This window comes from Conger conger, chromosome 18 (genome assembly GCF_963514075.1).
Source record: "Conger conger chromosome 18, fConCon1.1, whole genome shotgun sequence".
NCBI classification, from domain to species: domain Eukaryota; kingdom Metazoa; phylum Chordata; class Actinopteri; order Anguilliformes; family Congridae; genus Conger; species Conger conger.
The window spans coordinates 24,361,264-24,383,216 of record NC_083777.1 but is presented as its reverse complement, the minus strand read 5'-3'; the positions used below and the strand labels follow the sequence as shown (position 1 = coordinate 24,383,216).

The window sequence follows — 21,953 nt, the reverse complement described above, 5'->3', positions numbered from 1 at the left end:
TTCGATCTCCTGAATTTTATTTTTGTATTTTGATGTATGCTTCTGCCACCAACATACCATTTCTCCAAAAAAAAGAAAAAACAGTCACCCCAGTGCATTTAGAAATGTGTGTGCGTACGTGCATTGCAGGTCATTCCAGTGGCAGGGTGGAGTGCTACTACTAGCAGCCACTATAATAGATGGTTCAGGGTTGGATTTGCTCAACACTTCCACTGACAGTCAAACAATGTTACCTTCGTATCGTCACTATGAACACCAATAATAATATGTTAATATGGCCCATTTTCTAAGTCTCAAACATCTTGTAAAAGTGGACGCAATGTGTATGTGGCGAAGCTTGATTGAAATTGACAATATACATTTTTGTATAACAATAGCAGCAGTAATATTAATTATTTTCACGTTGGTACTACTAATACACTACATATTGCAGTTTTGATAAGAAACTAACAATTTTCTTTTTTTTCATGAATTACAAACTGCAACCCAGTAAATTTGCTTAATATTAGAAAATAACACCAGACCATTTTTACTTGAATAGGAGAAAATCCTGTATGCAACAGAGCACATGCCACTTGATTCACAGCACAAATCAATTTAGTTTGTGCATTGATCTCTCTTTAAAATGCAGTTCGGGAAATTGCATTTTAGGCGTATTATGATGTCAAACGTCAAACCGGAGGCTTTAGGAGCTGGTCATCTGTAGGAAGCAACTCGTCTCCGTTAATACTGGGCTACAGCCGAGTTCCGCTGGCGATGCCGTGATGATGCTCGTGACTGATAGGGTTCCGTGACGTCAGGGATAAGTCAAGTAACCAAACCTCCCCACGTTCAACGTCCCTTTCTTCACGTTGCAATTGCATAGGGATTTTTCTAATGTGCGTTTAAGGTAAGACTGTGTCATTAATGAATGTGTACATCTTTCAACTTTGTGGTTGCTTTCCTTCATGCTAAGGCACTGGCGAACATCTTGTGACGTTTCACTTGTCAAGATGCAGATTTCATTACTGGGCGCAAACCCTTGGAAAGAGAATATATTTCTGAAAGGGTGGTCGATTTTTAAAGCTAATCTTACTTTCTTTAAATATGTTACGGAGTAAAATATAATAGAAAGTTTCTTGTTATACCTGATGCGTTCTTCATCCTGTAACCTTTCCCTCCACAGAAAGGTTTACAGCTAACGTGCTCTTTCGTTTCAGGGCGAATCTCTCTCCTCTTTGGGCTGTAAAATGGGAGGACTAGACAAGCTACGCGAATTTAGTTTATTGAGATGGGTAAGAGACGAAAGACAATCTCGGAGGTTGATTCTGCTGATCGTTTTCATCGCTTTGCTACTGGATAACATGCTGCTCACCGTAGTTGGTAGGTGCAAACCGCCGAATATGCACACCTGTTACATGTTCTCCAAACAATTGCACTGTTCCGAGTTCCTTTCGTTAGCATTAAGTTAACTTTTTAAACATCAAAAACATAACGGCAAAAAAGCGAAAAGTGTGGATATACAATTTCATTTTTAAATTATTTTACACCTTCATACATTCTGCGATCTGTAATGTAAATCTTGTTTGGATGCAAATCTTCACAGAATGCAAACTTTTCAACAAATTCAACTGGGGTTAAAACGAGGTACACTATACTAGGCTACTTTATTTGTAATGCATCAATATTAATTCTCGAAATGAATCATTTCTGCCCGTTACATTGCATACTAGACTCCCTTAAAATCAATTCGACTCAACATAAAGTTACAAGATCTTAACATTATTAAAATATAATAAACGTAATATTACATCGTAATGACCTCTGAGCGTCAGATTCAGCATACAAGAAAGCGAGCAGTGCATTGAGAGAGCTAAAAGCATTTTACCAGAAAATCACGTTTAAAATGTGATGTATATACTGTAGGTGCCCAATTAATGCCATTGTAACATGCAAATGAACAGTATCTGGTATTAAATCGAGAGTTTGTCAAATGATAAATGAATTAGGTATGACCTGAAATAATTGATTTCATTTTATTATAGGATATTGTTCATGGTCTGGTGGCTGAATTGCATGTCAGTATTTATCTGATACTGATAAAGATGATTTATTATTTTCTGTGTGAACACAAAGGTATATTTTTTTAATGGGCTGATTATTCAACTTGGCCTGTGGCATCAATTTGAGTTTATTTTACAATAAAATGGAAATATTGACACAGATTTCAGGTTTAAGAAAGCTTATTGATCTTTTCTGAAGAGCCCCGTTTCACCAGAAGCCATGGATTTGAAGGATATTGGATTTTCGCCGTGTTGCTTCTGGGGATTTGTCCCTATTCATTTGCGTTTTGAATAAGCCACCACGATTTCTCCGAAAGCGCCGGGGTCCGCTGCCCTCGATAAGTCTCACTTTGTGTCAGATTAATTGTGACACTGACGTGTACCGATCTGAGAGCCTTTGGCAGAGTGATAAGAGGCAACGATTGGGCTCTGAATTGGATGGAGGGGTCTTCTGTTCTGTACTGAATTAAAGTCCGTGTCAGGAGGAAATTAGGCAGTAGCACACCTTCCCAATAAAAGCTCGCCGACGAGGTCCAACCTGAAATATGTTTAGCGTGACACTGTACCAGTTTGACTGTATACAGTCTATGGATTTGACTTCTGCATAAAGGGCAACTCCTATAGCATCCTGGGTAACTTCAAATAGGATTACAGCACACGTTATTGAAAAGTAAACTAATGTTTCTTGTTATTGGCATTTAATGTTTCACTTTTACATGTATGTACAAACTAAAAAGGAAAATTAGGGAATTACTGCAATAATCCTCCTGTTGCTTTGATAATCCTGGTGCTACTGTATTTATAAACCAAATGGATTTATTCAGGATAATCTGTGTGCAGGGACTTCTGTATGGCACACCCACAACAAAAGACTGAGTCTTTGTTGCGGTAGGGCAGCCACTGGTCCCCACCTGAATCCTGGTTGTCACCGCCAGCTGTTCACATGTGATGTGATGCTCAACACATAGGACCAAAAATTTACCTGGAATCTTAATCGTTTCTTTCAAAACAGACAGTGAAAAACATAAATTGTATATTTGTAACAAAAATAGTAACTTTGACACAAATTGTGTTGAAATTAACTGTTGTAATAGTTGGATATGGACATATCCTTTTTGACAGTGTAGGCAAAATTAATTAATTAAAGTTAAATTTGTCACTGAAGCAAAATGTCACAATCAGGAAATATTATTTCACAAAGACTGTATCAATTGGAATAACTTGCCAGAACCTTTGAGGTGTGAACACAATGCTCCAGAGTATACACTCACTAGAGTGTACTGTAGACAAGAAACATTTGGACTGAATGGGCAGCAGTCATCAATGATGTTCTCATTTAATTATTTCAAATATTCCACACCTGCAAATCATGCTGAAGCCAACAAGACAGAACATTGATTTTTCTTCTGGTGGTGTTCACTTGTCCCGGTTAGTTCCCAGATTAATGTTCTAGTCTAGGGGAATGACTGCAGTCACAAAGCCTTGCTGGGACAGTTATGGGGTGGAGGGCGTTTGCTGCTCACCTCAGTGTGCGGTTTCTCCCTCAAATGGTCCTTCCTCCGTTGGTGATGTCATTATGCTCCTATCCTGAGGGGTGAAAATGTGCTGAAAACAAACGATCAGAGAATAATGATTAATGGGTGGAGACACCATGTGTGGCCAATCATCGACTCAGATATGGCCATCAAAATATGTACTCCTTCACTACTGACTTGATGTGGGGTGTATATATAGTTTTAAAGCATGGAAACAGCATTCCACTTGACTAAATGGCATAATATAGTCTCACGTAACATGAGTGGCCATTTTCCAGTGCTAAAAATTGAGAATAATTGAGAATCTGAATATCAAATTCCAAATCTTGTTAAATTTTTTATCAATTGTTCAATAGTGTAAAAAAAACCCTACATCAGCAGACAAAAGCAAAGTACTTGTTTAAATAGGAACATTCTAGTCACATGATGATCAGTTTCTTTGTAAATTTAAAATAGTTAATGGCAACAAGACCAGAGAAAATACCTGTTTGCATGTCTGGATAAACGTGTCAAAAGTATGCAAGTAAGTGTAAGCCATCTTCATTTTCACAGATGTGGTAAGGTAGATGGTACATTATATGGTATTTACAGTGTGTGGACTCAGCCTTTTCAAAAAAAAAAAAAAAAAAAAAAAAAAAAAAAAATTACACTTATAATCACTATTGTCTTTTGTGTAGAACAGCTCTTCATGTGTGTTTTGCTAGTTATGGATTTGGTACTTTTAACTTTTGGAAGAACCTACGCACTTCTCAATTGCTTTGGATTAAAAGCATCTGCCAAATGAAAAAAAATGTCAATGTAGACGAAGACCATTTTTCAGTTCGGCACCTGACTTTTGAGTTTTTGTATGTGCGTGTACTTTGTTTCGCTGTCCAAACGGCTCCATGAGCACCGCACTGCGAAAACGTCCGATGTGTTTTCCTCCGCTAACGCGTAACTCTGCCTCCTCCGCCAGTGCCCATCATTCCAAGTTACCTGTACGTGGCCGACAGTCCCGGGGCGGTGGCTCTCAACCACACAGCCTCTCCGCAGACGCCCTCCGGAACCTTCCAAACCATCGTGTCCCTCTACGACAACTCCACCAGGGTGACCGCTGGCGCCGCCCCCTTCACCACGCCGATGGCCATGACAGGCAACGGGGCGTCCCCCTCTCCCGCTGCGCCCACAAACGGCACCGCGGAGGATTCCGATTGCCCCAAGGATAAAAACGAGCTTCTGGACGAAAACGTTAAAGTGGGGCTGCTGTTCGCCTCCAAGGCCACCGTGCAGCTGATAACAAACCCCTTCATCGGGCCCCTCACCAACAGGTGGGTGCCGGCTCCTTTGACCTCTGTGGGTATGGGACTTGCGTGTGATCTGTGGCATCCTGTTGAAAATTTGACCGTCAAAGGGCTTTGTCAGAATGTGCCCAGCACCACTTGCAATAATGACCTGATGCCAGTGAGATGTGACTCGTTTGGCATTGGTGTAGATGGCTGGCCAGTAGGGTCTAAAATAGCCCATCATAGTAGCGATCTGTAGTGCATATGCTTCAGCTGTCAGACTCCTCAGCCACCTCTAGAAAAGGGCTAAAGGATAAACATGGCCAAGTGCCTGTTCAAAGCAAGCAAGGGATGATTGTTTCCATGTCAAAAACGACAGCATCAGCGAGGGAACGTTTACAAGAGAGCAGCTGTCGACTGACATGCAGGTGCCTTTACACCACCCAGCTCGACTGAAACTGCTTATAGCACACTCTTTAAGACATATGGGCCATTCCATGCCAACTCCAGGAGGTTGCACCAAAGCAACTCTTGGATTTTTCTCTGCCTCTGTGTGTTGATAGACAATTATGAGATATTAAATTCTTGAAAACTTGAGCTTCATATTCCATTTTGTTTGAGAAACCTTTCACATTTTTCCAATTAAAAAAAAAAAAGTTTTGTGGCTGGAAATGTTATTTTTAGAACTCCATTACTGAGTAAGGAAAATCCCTACTTTGCTAAGTCTACTTTTGTTCAGGAGATATTTAGCCACACAAAGAGAGGATATTTACATTTATTTTTTAATCAATGGAAACATTATCTGTGTTTTGTAAAATTAGGGCCTTGGAAAGGTGCAAATGTTTATGCTGCTTAGTTTGGCTGACTGGTCAATCTAATGCAGGTTTGTGTCTCTGAGCTTGCATTTAGCACAGGATGCTCGAACGTAGTTCTTGTTTGCAGAGGTTTTGACGGTGTAATCCGTCATTAAAGTGTGTAGGCTATTATATTAATACACATAAGATGCGCACAATGTTTAGGTGTAGCCACAGCTTGGGCACTTGTTCTTCGGCATCTGTGATGCGACATCAAGTTAATTAGAACTAGCTGCATTCGCCACAAGGCCAGTGGATACTTTTGGCTGCAGCTGTTTACAGCTTTATGTAACAAAGTGCACTGCATAGTGGTTTGACACTGAAAGTAACTTTTTTTTCAGAAATCATTATTTGTGGAAGCCTTAGCGATCAATGTGTCTAACAGGCAGGGTACAATTATCCCGTGATCGCCGGACACTCTCTTCTATACCTAATCAGACTAGCTAGCCATCTAGTAGCTTAACTAGCGCGATAACTGACGATACATTAAATTAATTGAACGTAAAAAATAAGTCATGAGCTCCAATATGGTTAACATGTTACCCATTTAGAATCACCTGATTGGGCAAGCAAAGGCCGTCTGTTGTCGTTTCGGAATAGCAGCTCCGATGTTGTCAAACTTCAGCGGCTGTTAATGTTTTCGCTTATTTTCGTTGTCTTAGCCACAGGCTGCACGGAACTGTATCTGTGCGTCCGATACTACGTTTTTGCACGTGTTTCCTTCTTGAAAACACCGCCTAGAATTGCTTATTAGATAATAAGCAAATCGCTGCAATGATAGGTCCCAACTTTTATCAATCATAATTAGGTCACATTTGAGGACAATCTGTGGTTCCAAATGGGTAAAAAATGTAAACTCACTTTAAACTGAAATAAACAGCGGCATTAACCAGGCTGTATTAATAAAGTTGTTATTATTATTGTCAATTATATGTCATCATAGACGCAGAAGATATTGGTGTAATTTTGAAGGGAAAGGGTCCTTGTTGTCTTGCCTCAAGCTCCAATAGTTTGTGTACATGAAAGATCCCCATGGGTGGTAGGGAATTGTACAGTATACCAATTTGTATGCTTGGAGGGGATTGTGGGCAAAATCAGAAGATTGGTGGAGAACATGATTTTAAAATGGTATAATGGTATAAATAACATAGTTTGAATTGAATGTGTTTAATTTTCCATTTCACCGTTTACTGCCAGAACTTCTCATTGTTTTCTTTCAGGCATATCATGGCTGCCTTAAATAAAGAAAACTATTTTATTTGGCAGAATAATAAACAACTTCTGCAATTTCTGTGGCACGTATGATTGTTTTTTGTTTTTTTATGTGTCATCTTTTAACATCATAAAAAGACGTCCCTAACCAACCTGGTACAAAGAGAAATACTAACCAAGCAGTGTAGAATGCGCACAAATATAACACAATACAGCTTTCAAAGGCTCACCCGGTTAGCATTTTAGTGCTTCAACTTGGTCATCTCAACAATCAGTAATTGAAGGGAATATTGGAATCCCATCATCTTTTGTGAGTCACCTTGCTTCTGAGATAGGACACGCGAGGTAATTCATGCATGTCCAGCGTCTGAAACAGACAGCCGTCTCTCTCTGAAGTGGTGCTCTGTCTACCATTGGCTTTGGAAAGCCTCTATTTTTCTCTTTTCGTCGGTCTTGTAAATTTTCTCGCATTCATTTATTTTAGTTTTCGTGTTTATGTATCTATTGTTCTATTGATCTGCAGCAATTTGAAGCACTGTGATCATCCAACATTCTGTACAACACTGTCACTCGTGGTGTCTGCTGGGTAGTTATCATCATAGATCTGAGGTGACATGTTTCTGCCCTGCTGGAAAAAAAAAAACTTGAAACAGCTGGTGGCTGGTTGACCAGTTCAGGCCAGCTCCATGCACGACCAGCTCAAACAATGTTTTGAAACAGCTGGTAGCTGGTAATTTTAAGCTCCTCATAGCTGGATTTTACACCAGGGTGGTGCGACAAATGTGGAGAACACCAGATCAAATGTGCTCTTTCAGTATCTTCCTTTTAATTGTTTAATTGCGGTTATATCAATCGAGCATTCCTCAGACTCTGTGATCGTGTGTCTTTGCAGAATAGGATACCAGATTCCGATGTTTGCTGGGTTCTGCATCATGTTTCTTTCCACCTTAAGTAAGTATCACTCTACCCAGTGGCTTGGAGATAGGGCTTACATTTAGCAATACGTCTGTGGGGTCAGATTGCAGGAAGAACATTTTATTTTTTTATGCATTTATTTATTTTGTTGATGATGAGTGCTTAAATGCTTCAGTATAAATGGGTGATGTGATTTTTCCTTATTATGTGAGCTGAACATACAGTACCTGATAAGTAATGATATAAAATGAATATGAATTCTGCAATGCCCTGTAGTTCGTATTGATACTGTTGTGCAAGATGGCTAGTGTCTTTTCATGATTAGGACATTCTCTTTGTCTTCATCTATGGTCATTATCAAGTGTTCGCTTTCTCAAAGAGCTACAGCCTGCTGTTTGTGGCCCGGTCTCTCCAAGGCGTCGGGTCCTCCTGTTCCTCTGTCGCTGGTGAGGTCTTCGGCAAAATCTTCCAATAAAGCCTTTTCTTTTTCAAAGGCATTTCTACAGTATGCTCAAATTATTTTGTGTCCAGTTCACAACACTCTCCTGTGGCAATACTCTTGGACCCTCATAGCTTGGGGGTCCCACTGTTTCAGAATAAGGCTTTGATGATGATGATGATGATGATGTTGTTGATGATGATGATGATGATGATGATGATGATGATGAGGAGGAGGAGGAGGAGGAGGAGGAGGAGGAGGAAGGGTGAAGGGACGGGGGAGAGGAGATTCACATCAACCACTCCAGATGTGTTGCGTCCAACTGAAGCACAGATGCCATATTGTACTTGAATGCAAAACATAAATCAGTTGTCAGTTATCCCAGGTAAATGGTTAGCATTTATATAGCGCCTTTATCCAAAGCGCTGTACAATTGATGCTTCTCATTCACCCATTCATACACACACTCACACACCGACAGCGATTGGCTGCCATGCAAGGCACCAACCAGCTCATCAGGAGCATTTGGGGGTTAGGTGTCTTGGTCAGGGACACTTCGACACAGCCCGGGCGGGGGATCAAACCAGCAACCCTCCGACTGCCAGACGACTGCTCTTACTGCCTGAGCCATGTCACCCCTAGGCAGTGTTAGTGTTGATAGTGTTTGTGTTATTCTGAAAGTTTCATCATACTGTAATAGCACAGGCTTGGCTGACCCACTGTTTTTGTTGTTAGAGGAAACAGGAAACATCACAGACATTATTAATATTAACTGAATGCACTCTTCCTGTTTTCCATTTGAGGGATGGGAATGCTGGCCAGCGTGTATACGGATGACGAGGAGAGAGGGAATGCCATTGGGATCGCACTGGGAGGACTGGCAATGGGAGTGCTGGGTCAGTACACAGTGCAAAATCAGGCTCTTCACTTTTTACACTGGAGCTTGGCTGAGTCAGACTAGGACCGCATCCCAAAGGTTGCTAGTTCAAATCCCAAAGGGTTCCATTGTTGGATGAGAACCACTTGATGACACATTTCAATTCCTTCAAAATCTGTTTCAAAAGTACCTATTTCTAATTATTCTGTATTTTTGTAATCCGTAATTAATTATTGCGAGCCAGCTAGTGAATTAATATTCTTTAGGTAAACAAACGGTCCCTAGGGTATGTACATTTATGGCCTAGGTTGCTGCTCATTGGGTTCCACAGTGATTCAGTCCATGGGTAAAACTGGTACTCTGGGACCTGACAAATAAATGAGAATTTAGCTAAATAAACCTTGCCCTTCATCCACATGGAAGCTCAGTCAGTGTTAAATTATGTGTTGTGTATGCGGTGGAGTGTTGCTAGTGTCTTGGTTCATCATAATCCTGTTTATAGTGACCGGTGGGTTGGTAGCAATGACACTCTTTGCTTCCAGTTCCAAAATGTGCCTGTTTAGCCTGCTCCTGGAAGCAAAGGATTCTGGGCCAGATCTAATCTGACTTTTTAGGTAAACAAACGGTCCCTAGGGTATGTACATTTATGGGCTAATGTAATTTGATATGATAATGGTTGATATGATTGCCCAATTTGAGTTTATAGTGCACTATTAACAGTTATGATGTGTCAGATGAGACAAAAAAGTTATAACTGAGCCTTAGGGAACATAATGAAGTTTGGTTAAATGGTTGTGATGGGTTATTTAATGTGATAGTCTACCTGCCCCATCAGTCTGCAAGTACATGTATGCATTTAAACTTCCTGAAAACCATAGTACTATCCAGACCTGGGGTCGTTGGTCTCAAACTTGGTCCTTTGGCACATCTGTGTATGCCTGTGTTCATTTGAACCAAAATTTCAAAGTCTAGCAAGTGGTTAATTATTTTCGGTTTATTCATAAGGGAAGATTTACCCTCTTAATGTCACATTATGTCAGAATCAAATATTCAAAGACTATTTGTGCCATAGTAATTGAAGGACTTTTTTCAGATCCATTTTCAAGCAAGGAATGGTTTCATTTTCTGAAACGTGCTGTGGTAAATTGTTTCCTTTTGAAAGAGGTCACATTTAAATTGATTTATTGAAAGACCTTCAGCTCTTAAATTAAACCATTTGTGGAAAATAAAGAACTCAGACAAAGAAAATTGTAATGAGCAAACTTTCATTATGAAACTTAAACACATGTTCAACAACCTTCATTAATCCAGAGATTGGTTAGAAAAATAGAATACACAAGATGTCCCCTAGGACTTTGGATTTTGGAGATCCTCACTGTGGACATGAGTCCACAATGACCATGCTAAATGGTAAAATGGTCAACATTTATATAGCGCCTTTACCCACTGTACAGTTGATGCCTCTCATTCAAGGCACCAACCAGCTCGCCGGGAGCAATAGGGGGTTAGGTGTCTTGCTCAGGGACACTTTGACACACCCAGGGTGGGAATCGAACTGGCAACCCTCTGACTGCCAGACGACTGCTCTTGCCTCCTACGCCACTGTCGCCCCAAATCACATTGACAACGGCACACCACCACCTGCTGTGTGTCTCCACAGTCGGACCGCCCTTCGGCAGTGTGATGTATGAGTTTGTGGGGAAGACCGCTCCCTTCCTCATCCTCGCAGTGCTGGCTGTATTAGACGGAGGTGAGCTAACTACGTGGCAAAGCACTTTTTTTTTAACAAATCTCCAGTTTGGTTTTTCTAATATTTAAAAAATTAATTTACCTTTTCTTTTCCACAGCCCTCCAATTGTTTGTTCTTCAGCCCTCAAAAGTGGAACCAGAGGTGAATTTCTTCAACATTGCACTCAAACAGCAGAGCCAAAATGACATACTGTATGCTCCGTACAGTGGAGCGACCACAAAGTCTACCAAACATAGCCTTCATAGCTCTCATTTATATATTCTCGCATTATGATAATTACCAATGCTAGAGATAGGGTGTGCTTAGAGTTTCTGAGATGTCTATTTTCAGGCAGGAAAGCTGGCATGCTTGTACTGCGCTTTTGAATTAATATGTGCTTTGGCCTGATAACAAGGAAAATCTACAGTATGCAAGTGTGATCCATGCATGGATGGGCTCCATGGTGCATGCTGGGAAAACGTTTTAGGGCATAATTATTTGATTCCTTTTCATAGATAGAAGGCCTTGCTCCATGATTAGTTGTCCATTCCTTTTTATTATCTTTTACTGCCAGTAATGAAACAAGACTCAATAAAATAAGAATAAAACATATAAATGGCGGAAAGCTGCAGTCACATCTGCATAAATAAAACGGTTCCTTGTGAACTGTTCGACTAATGGTAAACAGTAGAACTAACGTAAAATCAGTATGGTTGACTGGCAATTCAGAGGATATGTTTGCCGATTATGTCATTTATGTATGTTTTGAAGCAGATAAATAGTCTGAGAAATGGAAAGATCATTATGCAATCAATGATTTATTTTATTCTTAACTGCGCTGGTGGACGAGTTGAAAACCGACTCCAACCAAGTCCTGTTTTGTGTTTCAAAGAGAACACAGGTTCACCAACAAAACAAATTTATCAGATTCAACGTGAAAGGCATTATATTCCAGAAAAGGGGAAGAAGACAGCATTCAGTATTCTGTGCTGAAAACATGGGCCAAACATGGCTTCAAATCTAATAGTAGCCGAGAATAAGACCTTTACATTTTGTTTGATTTTGTTCTATTTTGTTTTCTGTGGTTATTTTTGATGTTAGTTCATGAGCTAATCAGTTTGTTTTTGGATTTTTTTATCTTACTCCTTTTTCCTCTGACATATACAGCCTGCTCTATAAAAGAGTTATCTTTATTTTCCTGGAGATTCAGTTAATGCACAGATATCAGATATACCGCAGATGGAATTAAAACAAAAAAAATGATGTGGTACTGCTAGGCCAGATTAATATGACAATAACACAAAAATTGTGTCAAATTTCAATGAATAGGATTGGTTTAATGTGAAAAGAATAGGTTGCTGCTCATTGGGTTCCACAGTGATTCAGTCCATGGGTAAAACTGGTACTCTGGGACCTGACAAATAAATGAGAATTTAGCTAAATAAACCTTGCCCTTCAACCGCATGGAAGCTCAGTCAGTGTTAAATTATGTGTTGTGTATGCTGTGGAGTGTTGCTAGTGTCTTGGTTCATCATAATCCTGTTTATAGTGACCAGTGGGTTGGTAGCAATGACACTCTTTGCTCCCAGTTCCAAAATGTGCCTGTTTAGCCTGCTCCTGGAAGCAAAGGATTCTGGGCCAGATCTAATCTGACTTTGAGCAATGACTTTGTCTCAGAGAGGAAGTTTCATAGCGAGGGATGGGACTTCATCGCATTTCAGTGACTCCTGCCCAATCTGTTTGTTTCCCACAAACGTAGACATCGATTGAAACATATCCAGAGGCCATTGTGTTTGATGCTTAAATAGAGATTCCACACTCTCAAATGAGCTCAAAAGTGCGTGTTTAAGGTGCTTGAAAAGAGGACTGTTTCTCCGGGGAATTGTTCTTCGCCAAGCACGATGGTCACTGCTAATGAGGGCTCCAACAGAAAGAAGAAGTCCTAAAGACAGTTTTTATACTTTATATATAAATAACAGGAAGTAACAATTGAGCAGGAACGCACCAATGCTCTCATTAGTGAGGTCCTAGTAATCTGTGGTCGCTAGGTGACGGATCACAGTGGGGGAGCGGTTGAAGGGTCTCTTTTTTAAGAATCTTGCGGTAAGCCAAGGAGACTTCCAGAATACAGAGAAAGCTCTATGATTCCCCAGTCATAATGTTTTCCAAGACGGTATACAGTGGGCAGGATACAGGATGAGCCCTAAGCAGGCCTAGGATCTAAAGACAATATGCAGTACTTTCATCGAGGGTGGGAAGTAGCAACCACAAGCTCATCCAATATAATATCAAGAAAGGCCTGACCCCACAGTAAACACAGTGCTGCTGGATTTGTGACGGTCAGAGAAGCTAAGCATACTCATGTCCAGAACAAAAAAGCTAAAACAATATTTGTGAAAACCCAAAGGGCTTTCCCAGGACCTGTGACATTTTAAATTCTATTTTCCACCTCTTTTGTGACAGAGTCAGCAAGGGACTTCACTGTTGACACTCATGAAGGATCCCTATATACTCATCGCTGCAGGTAAGAAAACAAAGTAAACCTAACGCCTGGTGAAAGGAACTGTGAATGTTTCATGATTGTAAAGCACTATTTTCAGTACTGAATAAAGAAGGATTTATTTATTTATGAAATTCAACCAAATTAAAACTGTGCCCTTTTGGCGGTTGAAAGGCAGAAACATGAACACACAGTGTGACGACCGCGGTGAAGTTGACCGTTACAAGGAGTGTGATTTACGTGATTGAAAAGGGCACATTGAAAGCCGCCCCGTGTCAGAAGCACAGAGAGACACCTGTTTGTAAATGAGCACAACCACTGCCTCAATTATCCGCCTCGTGAAAGCGGGGGATGATATGAGCGGTATTATTTCACAAAAAAAGCCTTCCGGTGACAAACGTATGAGTTGTGAAGATGGTGGTAGAAGGCCCATGCCACTTACCTGCGATCACCTTCCCTTTTCCAGGCTCCATTTGCTTCGCTAACATGGCGATAGCCATGCTGGAACCGGCCTTGCCCATTTGGATGATGGAGACGATGTGCTCAAGAAAATGGCAGCTGGGTATGTAGCCATTTCTTCTTTTGCTCTGGTCTTCCTTCTCGCTCCAAAGGCACAGAACAGCGTTATTCCTGGAATATTAAAAAAATTAAAAATCACTAATGTTGGTCAAATTTAATCTTTAATCTTAAATCTACAGCATTACAGTGATTAAAAGCAACAGCTTATAGGACATGAATGTGTAAAATAAAATTGTAACCCAGCAATCTGTCAGACTGCCAAAAGCAAATTGGCACTATTGTGGTCTGCTAAAGCAGGAATAATCAACTGTCTTTCCTTCTTTTAACAGTTGATTCTTATCTTGACTGCCTCACCTCCTCTAACTGTTAGCTAACCACTATAGCACTGATTGTCAGCCCCTACAGGCCACTGTATAATTGCTAGCTGTGAGGACATACATTCAGCAGAACATTTATTGAGTTTGAGTAATTCAAATAAATACAACGAATGCCTTAGACATACAGTACATTTGCGCATACATTCATTTCGGACATTAAAGAATAAAGCTCTGTAGTTGGTTGAATCTGGGCCTAACCTTCACCCGCAAGCAAGCACATAAGAAACGGGTGAGAAATGTAACAATAACATGCAGATAAATGACCGCGCCCAGATCATTTCGACAGATTTATCAGTCGCATTCTAGTCTAGTGTAGTCGGCTTGCTCCGCGTCTCTCCCTCGATGCCCTGACAGATGAGGAGGGCTGGGGGAAGCTCATTTTGCGGGCGATGAGGGATCAGAAACGAGCAGGATATGAGGGTGTCAGGGGCGGCCGCGTGGAGCGCCCGGTTCCCTCAGAGCCTTCATTACTCCCTCTCCCCGGCGCATAGCAACGCTCCGATGGACAGATAACGCCCGCGCTTATCTCTCCCTTTCCCTCCCTTCCTTCCTCGACAGGCGTCGCTTTTGTGCCCGCCAGCATCTCCTACCTTATTGGAACCAACATCTTCGGCGTTCTCGCGCACAAAATGGGAAGGTGAGGGGGGAAATTACTCTTTTTTTTTTCTTCTTTTCTTTTAATCATGCCTCAGTTGTCCGTTTCCGCCGCCGTTCAGCAGTATCAAATGAAATTTCTTTGTTGTTTCTCTGCCACGTTTTTTTGTCCTTATTACCAGAACCGTCAATATTGCAGCAGAGCAACACACAAACACACCCACCAGGGGAGATATTTGTCTATTGAACCAGTGGGTAATTTTGGCTCTGCATTGAGCGGAATTCAGCCCCAAACCAGAAACAAGGACTTCCTGTACCTTAGTCTGTGACTCGGTCTCCAGGGAGCTCACTATCAAAAACAAAGACAAGGCGATTGCAGAGGGGTTCAGTTGTTAAAGACACATTCCACAAGCACAGGCTGTCCCCTATAGGGTAGAAATCACATTAGTACTGTAGTCTGGGCCATGTCATTAGCCAGCAGTGTGACTCTGTGGAATCTGTCTGTTACTGTGGGATGGAGTGGAGCACAGTTTCTGGGGTTACGGCAACCACTGACCAGGCTCCTGTCTGTTACCACTCTGCACTGGTGAGAGAGGCACCTCGTCCCAAACCAACACTGGATCTCCATTGTGTGGGAAACAGCCTGTGGTTTGTCTATGAGTGTATCAGAGGAGTACATGCGTCAGCAGCAAAGAAAACGAGTACAATATGGCAAGTAGTTACAGGAACAAAAGGGGAATGCGTCAGAAACAAAGAAAAGAAAAACAAGACTTACTGGAAGACAATTTGTTTTACAGAGTGAAGGACAGAGTATGTAATTCTCGGACTGAATAATGGCCTACAGTAATTCTTTCACAATAATAATAATAATAATAATAATAATAATAATAATAATTCCTAAAGTTGACTGATTCCTGTTTAGTTTGTTTAGCCATCATCCATTATTTTCCCCCGGACTTGCATATGTCAAAAATACAAACTCTAGATTTTCAGATTTTATTATGTTTTCTCTCATTTAATAAAATAGTCTGCTGCTCAGACCCCAAAGCTTGCCTGGAGAAAGACATTTCCCGCTTTAATTACATTGAGTTTGACCATGGCCTTTATTTTCTTTTTTTTTTTGTTTCCTGCAGAATTTATTGTTGTAATAAATCTGTGTGTTGACCCTGGTCTATTTCAGCCCCAAGTACAAAACACTGACTCCTGTCAGCCATGTTGTCTTTGGCAGTCTCTTACCGGCTCTCTGCTCCTCTCCAGATGGCTGTGCGCCCTGATCGGCATGCTCCTGGTGGGGATAAGCATCCTCTGTGTAAGCACTGCAAATACACACTGTCTGTGCTGATAAACCCACATTACGGACACTGTACATTCACACTGTCTGTGCTGATAAACCCACATTACAGACACTGTACATTCACACTGTCTGTGCTGACAAACCCACATTACAGACACTGTACATTCACACTGTCTGTGCTGATAAACCCACATTATGGACACAGTACATTCACACTGTCTGTGCTGATAAACCCACATTACGGACACAGTACATTCACACTGTCTGTGCTGATAAACCCACATTACAGACACTGTACATTCACACTGTCTGTGCTGATAAACCCACATTACGGACACTGTACATTCGCCCTGCGCTGGCCACATTACCTGAGGGAGTACTCGGTTATCTGTGGATTATAGCCACTGAAATTGTGGTTTTATGAAGGAGAGGCGAGTATCAATCGCACTAGGACCCGAGGCCTATGCGTTTCTGCCCCTGGTGCGATGTACTCACTCAACAGTCTTCTCAGTAGGATACAGATGTTCCCAGCCTTATCACCCCTTGTCTTCTGGCCATAATGAACACTCAAATAGTTGCAGTTTTCACTCAACAACCAGCAATAGTAGGCTGGTCAGCATCTTTTCCTGGGACAGAGGCAAAAAAAAAAAAAAAAGAATGATTATACACATTATAGCAAGGTTTAAGTTTTTGTTTTCCTTGTTAACTGTAAAATGTACTGTACAAAAAAATTTCATTAACGTTGTCATTGTGACAGTCATTTATGTTCAACAAATTTGAACAGAAACCATATCATATAAGATTTAATTATGCCATCTGATTTTCATTCATTACAGTATGTGTGAGAAATGTATGTATTCATTTATAAATATTTTTATAGGTTCCCTTTGCAAAAGACATCTATGGACTGATCATACCGAATTTTGGTGTCGGATTTGCCATTGGTGAGTCAATTAACTGTTTCACCACTCCATAAAAAACTGTTTACACTGAAGAAAGGAAATTCAATGAAATAATCAGTAGGAGTAATGTCCTCATGTCCTCTTCTATATTTTCCTTGCCTTTTGTAAGGCACGTGTTAATCAAATGTGGCTAAATGTGGAAACTGTTTGTCTGGTCTCTTCACAGGCATGGTTGATTCCTCTATGATGCCAATAATGGGGTACCTGGTGGACCTGCGGCATGTATCTGTTTATGGGAGTGTGTACGCCATTGCCGATGTGGCTTTCTGCATGGGATTTGCATTAGGTGAGCAGTGGCCCACCTAACAACTCTGGCCAAGATTGAATCACTCATATTCAAATCACAAATTATTGACATTTACACATCAGAGACGTAGCCAACGGGGATGGTTTGGGTTTGATCCCCCGAGGTACTGTATGTAATATATGCGGAGATTGATTGCAAAGAACCTGAACACCCCCCCACACGCGCACACACACACGGCACCCCACCCCCCATTCAACATACAAACCCACACACACACACACACACACACACACACACCCCCCGACCCCCATTCAACATACAGATACACATGGCTCATGATTACCGGGTTCACCATTTATATGTCAGGGCTTCCTCCCTCACTAGATCTGAAGCCTGTAGCCGAGTGGTTAAGGTAGATGACTGAGACCCAGTGGGTTGGTGGTTCAATCCCCAGTGTAGCCACAATTAGATCCACACAGCTGTTGGGCCCTTGAGCAAGTTGCTTTCAGCTAAATAATACATTTTCAATATATTATTACAGACAGGCTCTTCAACTTCATATATTCCACCTTTTTTGCCATTGCCTATACCACTGTACATGAAGCATGTGCTAAATGACTAAAGTGTGAAATGTAATGCATGACAAAAAAGAAAAGGTGTGACTCAGTATTTTGGTTCTAAAAGTAAAACAGGAAAAAGCAATTAGCAGTATTGGTGACAGCTGGAACAGGGAAATATCTGAGGATACACTAATTGCCAGCCAATAGAAAGACAGGACCCTGGAATGAGGTGGAAGTCTTGCTCTAATCTCCCTCACGCGTGACTGTTTCTCCTGTGCCGTGTCTGAAGGCCCGTCCGCCGGTGGGGCGATTGCCCGGAGCATCGGCTTCCCCTGGCTGATGACCATAATCGGGGTGGTGGACATTCTCTTCGCCCCTCTCTGCTTCTTCCTCCGGAGTCCACCGGGCAAGGAGGAGAAAATGGTGAGAAAAAACAAACTTCTTAATTCAGTTTTCGCAAAATTGCTGTTGTTGCTGAGAGCTCTGCTGTATTCTGGTTTTTCCGAGTGTTGGGAATTGTTTTTTTTATTATTTTTTATAAAAAGAGCTCCATCTGTCATACCTCCAGTCCTGCTGCTCAAACATGCACAACAGAACCATTGCTTTCCCCCCCTCTGGAATAATCATTTGGCTATCCCGTGAAGGAGTGCTTGTGTCTAATACATATGAGGCGATTGCAGATGTCAAGTCAATGAGGCCATTATTGTCTCCCAGGTTACAGGACAACAAATACGCTAGGTCTGAACTGGCAAAAATGCTGCCTTCTCAGGGAGGAAGGCATCGAGTGTCATCCCATTCGAAAGTTTGCTAAAACCATGCCTTGAAGGCAGCATCAATGCAGTGCTGCTTCTGCAGATAATGGTGGAGTCAGGCACAGAACTGTACACGAGCTCATTTACAAGTGTGACTACAGTGAGCTCAACACTTCATTGTAGTTATATCTATTTAAATACTGGAATAATGCATTTACTGGTTTTAAGCCTTGTTGGGCTTTCCATGGACTAGCCAGCTAACTTGCCTGTAATCATGCATCTTGTTACCTTTCTGAGACTTCTTTCTGCCTTCAAAGGCAGCTCGTTACCTGCTGTCTAAGCGCCTCTGAAGACATCTTTGTAGGGCAGTGACAAATCAGACAGTGAGGCACTGCGGCACCAAGGCAACTGCCCTCAGACTCACACACAGCCATCGTTAAATCCACAATTGCTAAATCAGCTCTGACAGAACGCTCTCCATAATCCCTACTGGATTCACATAAACTCTTTAATAGCTCAGTCAAATTGGACAGTGCAGGAACCACCGCATGCTTGCAAACTGTCATTTTAAGTTAACAGGAACATTAAATACAAACAATAAGCAGGATGGATCTTTCAGGAGTCAAATCAACTGCACACAATGGCCTGATAGAATCGTATTTATTTTGGACCAGGTATTAGAACATCAAACACTGAGTGACTGGCATGAGGTAACCTGATACAAGGAAATACAAATTCTGTCTACGTTATTCTGTTTATGTCCACACAGGCATTGAGACCAAGCAAGGAAGTATTGCATTTCGATGAACATGTACAAACAAAAGAAAGTTCATATGCTGACATAATAATTCTCTTGAATGTGTCGTTGTAAAATCATAAACATTATAAGAGATCTTAGCTGCATTTTTCTGACATCCAGAGAAATGCAGTGCACTAAACATCAGGAATGAGGAATATGTAATAACGCAGGCTAAAATAACTAAAATCTGCAGGAACATATTAGACAGTGAATGTGAATGTTTAGTGAAACGCTAGCGCACTATGCTAAGCCAAGCTCTGGGGTAACAACATTCTATCTCCTCAGGCCATTCTTATGGATTACAACTGTCCAATGAAGACCAGAGCATACAACACGCAGGTCACTCAGAACTACCAGATGGATGATGGGATAGAGACTGAGAGCGAGGAATAGCCATGGGACATGTACGTCACCTTCCAGAGAATCTATTTTCTTGTACAAAAAAAAAAAAGAGCAAAGTTTTAAAATTGACCCATTTCGGTGTGAATGTCCAAAGCCCCCCCCCCCCCCCCCAGTGTGTTTTGTGTCGCTGTGTCGTACTACTGAGGTAAACCAAAGCTGATCCACATCAACAGAAGCCACCAGCCTTACCACACAGAAGGGAGAGGAATTAAAAATAGCCAGAATAGAAGGGGAGTCTCACATGGTCACCATGTTCAGGAGTTTCAAACTTATAAAGACAGGAAAAGGTGGTAGGGCTCCACCACACAGGTGTTTGAAAAGGCGTCTTAATCAAACGAGAAGCGGCCGGTCATGCTTTGGCTAACAAGCACATCGAAATTTGTGCAGGTTTTAAACAAAAGGCCCGTGTTTGGAGGAGAGCAAGCCGAGACCATCTGCGCTGTTTCCCTTTGATGTTCCTTTAGAAAGGGCCCCCTTTTGATCAGGCACTTTGCACTCATTCAGCGAACGCACCGAGTCCATTCATGTCATCCTACCAGTTGATTACCACTGGAGAGATACTGTAATCTTTTACGCTTTATGTTATATTGTACGGTAGAGCACTGTGGATTTTTATGTTGTTGAAAACAGGTAAATGTATGTAAATGTAATATATACACATTATATCATTCAGTGCATTTAACAGTATGTTTGTTGATAAAAAAAAAAAAAACTTGATATATATATATTTTTAATTACTTCAGAAGTGGCAAGAATCGTGTCACATCTTACCGTGAAATAGGCCTTAACATTTTTGATAATTTCTGGAATCAAGAGAGATTTTTAACATTAATTTAAGCTGCACTGGGTTTTTGAAATATGATTCATATTGGTTTTTGTTTGGAGGAAATAGATTGTTCCAGCAAAGACGATGATAAACAGATTATTTTTTGTAAGTTGTGGCCCCGCCTGCAGACTGTTCTTGTGTACGGTGTTCAAACAGTTTTCCTCTGACAAGTGTAGAGCTTTCAGGTACTGACTGTATTCCCTTGGAGATGTGTGTGTGTGTGTTGTTTCTTCTCTGCTTGTGGCATAGAAATAAAACTAATGGATTTCCTTCAATCCATTTTGCCACCAAGTAAAGAATCTGATTTGTTTTTGTGCATACCTTTGCTTGACCAAAAGCCATTTTGTGGTGAAAGTAAAATACCTAAAATATACATTTTTACATTTTTAATTTACAAAATCATCTACTGCTTCTTCTTTCCCATTCTCTGTTTTTCTGTTTTTTTACAATCAGATCATTTAGGTATAACAATGTCCCAGACTGGAGATGTTGGACATATGTTCTAAAACCTCATCATTTGCCTTTAAGAAATGCAGAGTTCATTTTACAGTGCAACCTGCTTGTAAGAACAGCATTGATCCCAGCCAATTGTATTCTTATTAGTGGATTGTGTTAAGAGAGGGAGAGTGAATTTGTGTCTAATGTAATTGTAAATTACGGGAATGTTTTATAAACATAATATCAGTTATCAAAGCCCTGCAGTGCCATACTGAACACTGACACAGTCATCCTACTCACATCTTACACTGTCTGAGGAATGAGGAATGAGATTCTCGACTGTAGAAACCAAAATTCGTAAACATAAAATAACCACATGGTCCACTCAACTGAAGAATAATAAGAATTCATATTTCAACTGTATTTGTATTTAAGAATGAGTTATGTTGGGGCAGAGACAGTTTATTGTAAAACGCATGACCAAGAAGGCAGCAGCTGCCAACTGATTTCTTTCACACCACTTTGTGCTTGGCAGTAAACTCTTACAGTAGAAAAATATAGTCCACATTCACTGCTAGCTCTGCTTTTTCCATAAATAATAGGCCACTAAGGCATTTCTTGCTACCACATTTTAGAATCTATTCACAAGTGCTGCCTCAGCCATTGGTGCCTTGGCCAGTTCACATTCATTTCATCAGCATTTGTTTATTTACTCACAATCTCCCTAATTTTTGTATGAACTCATCCCCCTCTGTGAGAAGGTCTGAGAGTGTTAAAGGGGGGACATTCTACAGCCCCAGATACTCTTCACTGGTTCA

General features: G+C 41.0%; 1 protein-coding gene across 1 annotated transcript; it reads left to right on the top strand.

Moving 5' to 3' along the window:
• The first annotated feature begins 749 nt into the window (after positions 1-749).
• Positions 750-21,007, top strand: slc18a2 (solute carrier family 18 member 2). The gene is made up of 16 exons (XM_061228443.1): positions 750-889; positions 1,200-1,362; positions 4,533-4,884; positions 7,798-7,856; positions 8,183-8,266; positions 9,063-9,155; positions 10,797-10,886; positions 10,984-11,027; positions 13,329-13,389; positions 13,832-13,927; positions 14,820-14,898; positions 16,113-16,164; positions 17,030-17,093; positions 17,278-17,397; positions 18,208-18,341; positions 19,755-21,007. The coding sequence occupies exons 2-16, from the start codon at positions 1,230-1,232 to the stop codon at positions 19,860-19,862; spliced, it is 1,569 nt and encodes a 522-aa protein (XP_061084427.1). The 5' UTR covers positions 750-889; positions 1,200-1,229; the 3' UTR covers positions 19,863-21,007.
• The last annotated feature ends 946 nt before the right edge of the window (positions 21,008-21,953 follow it).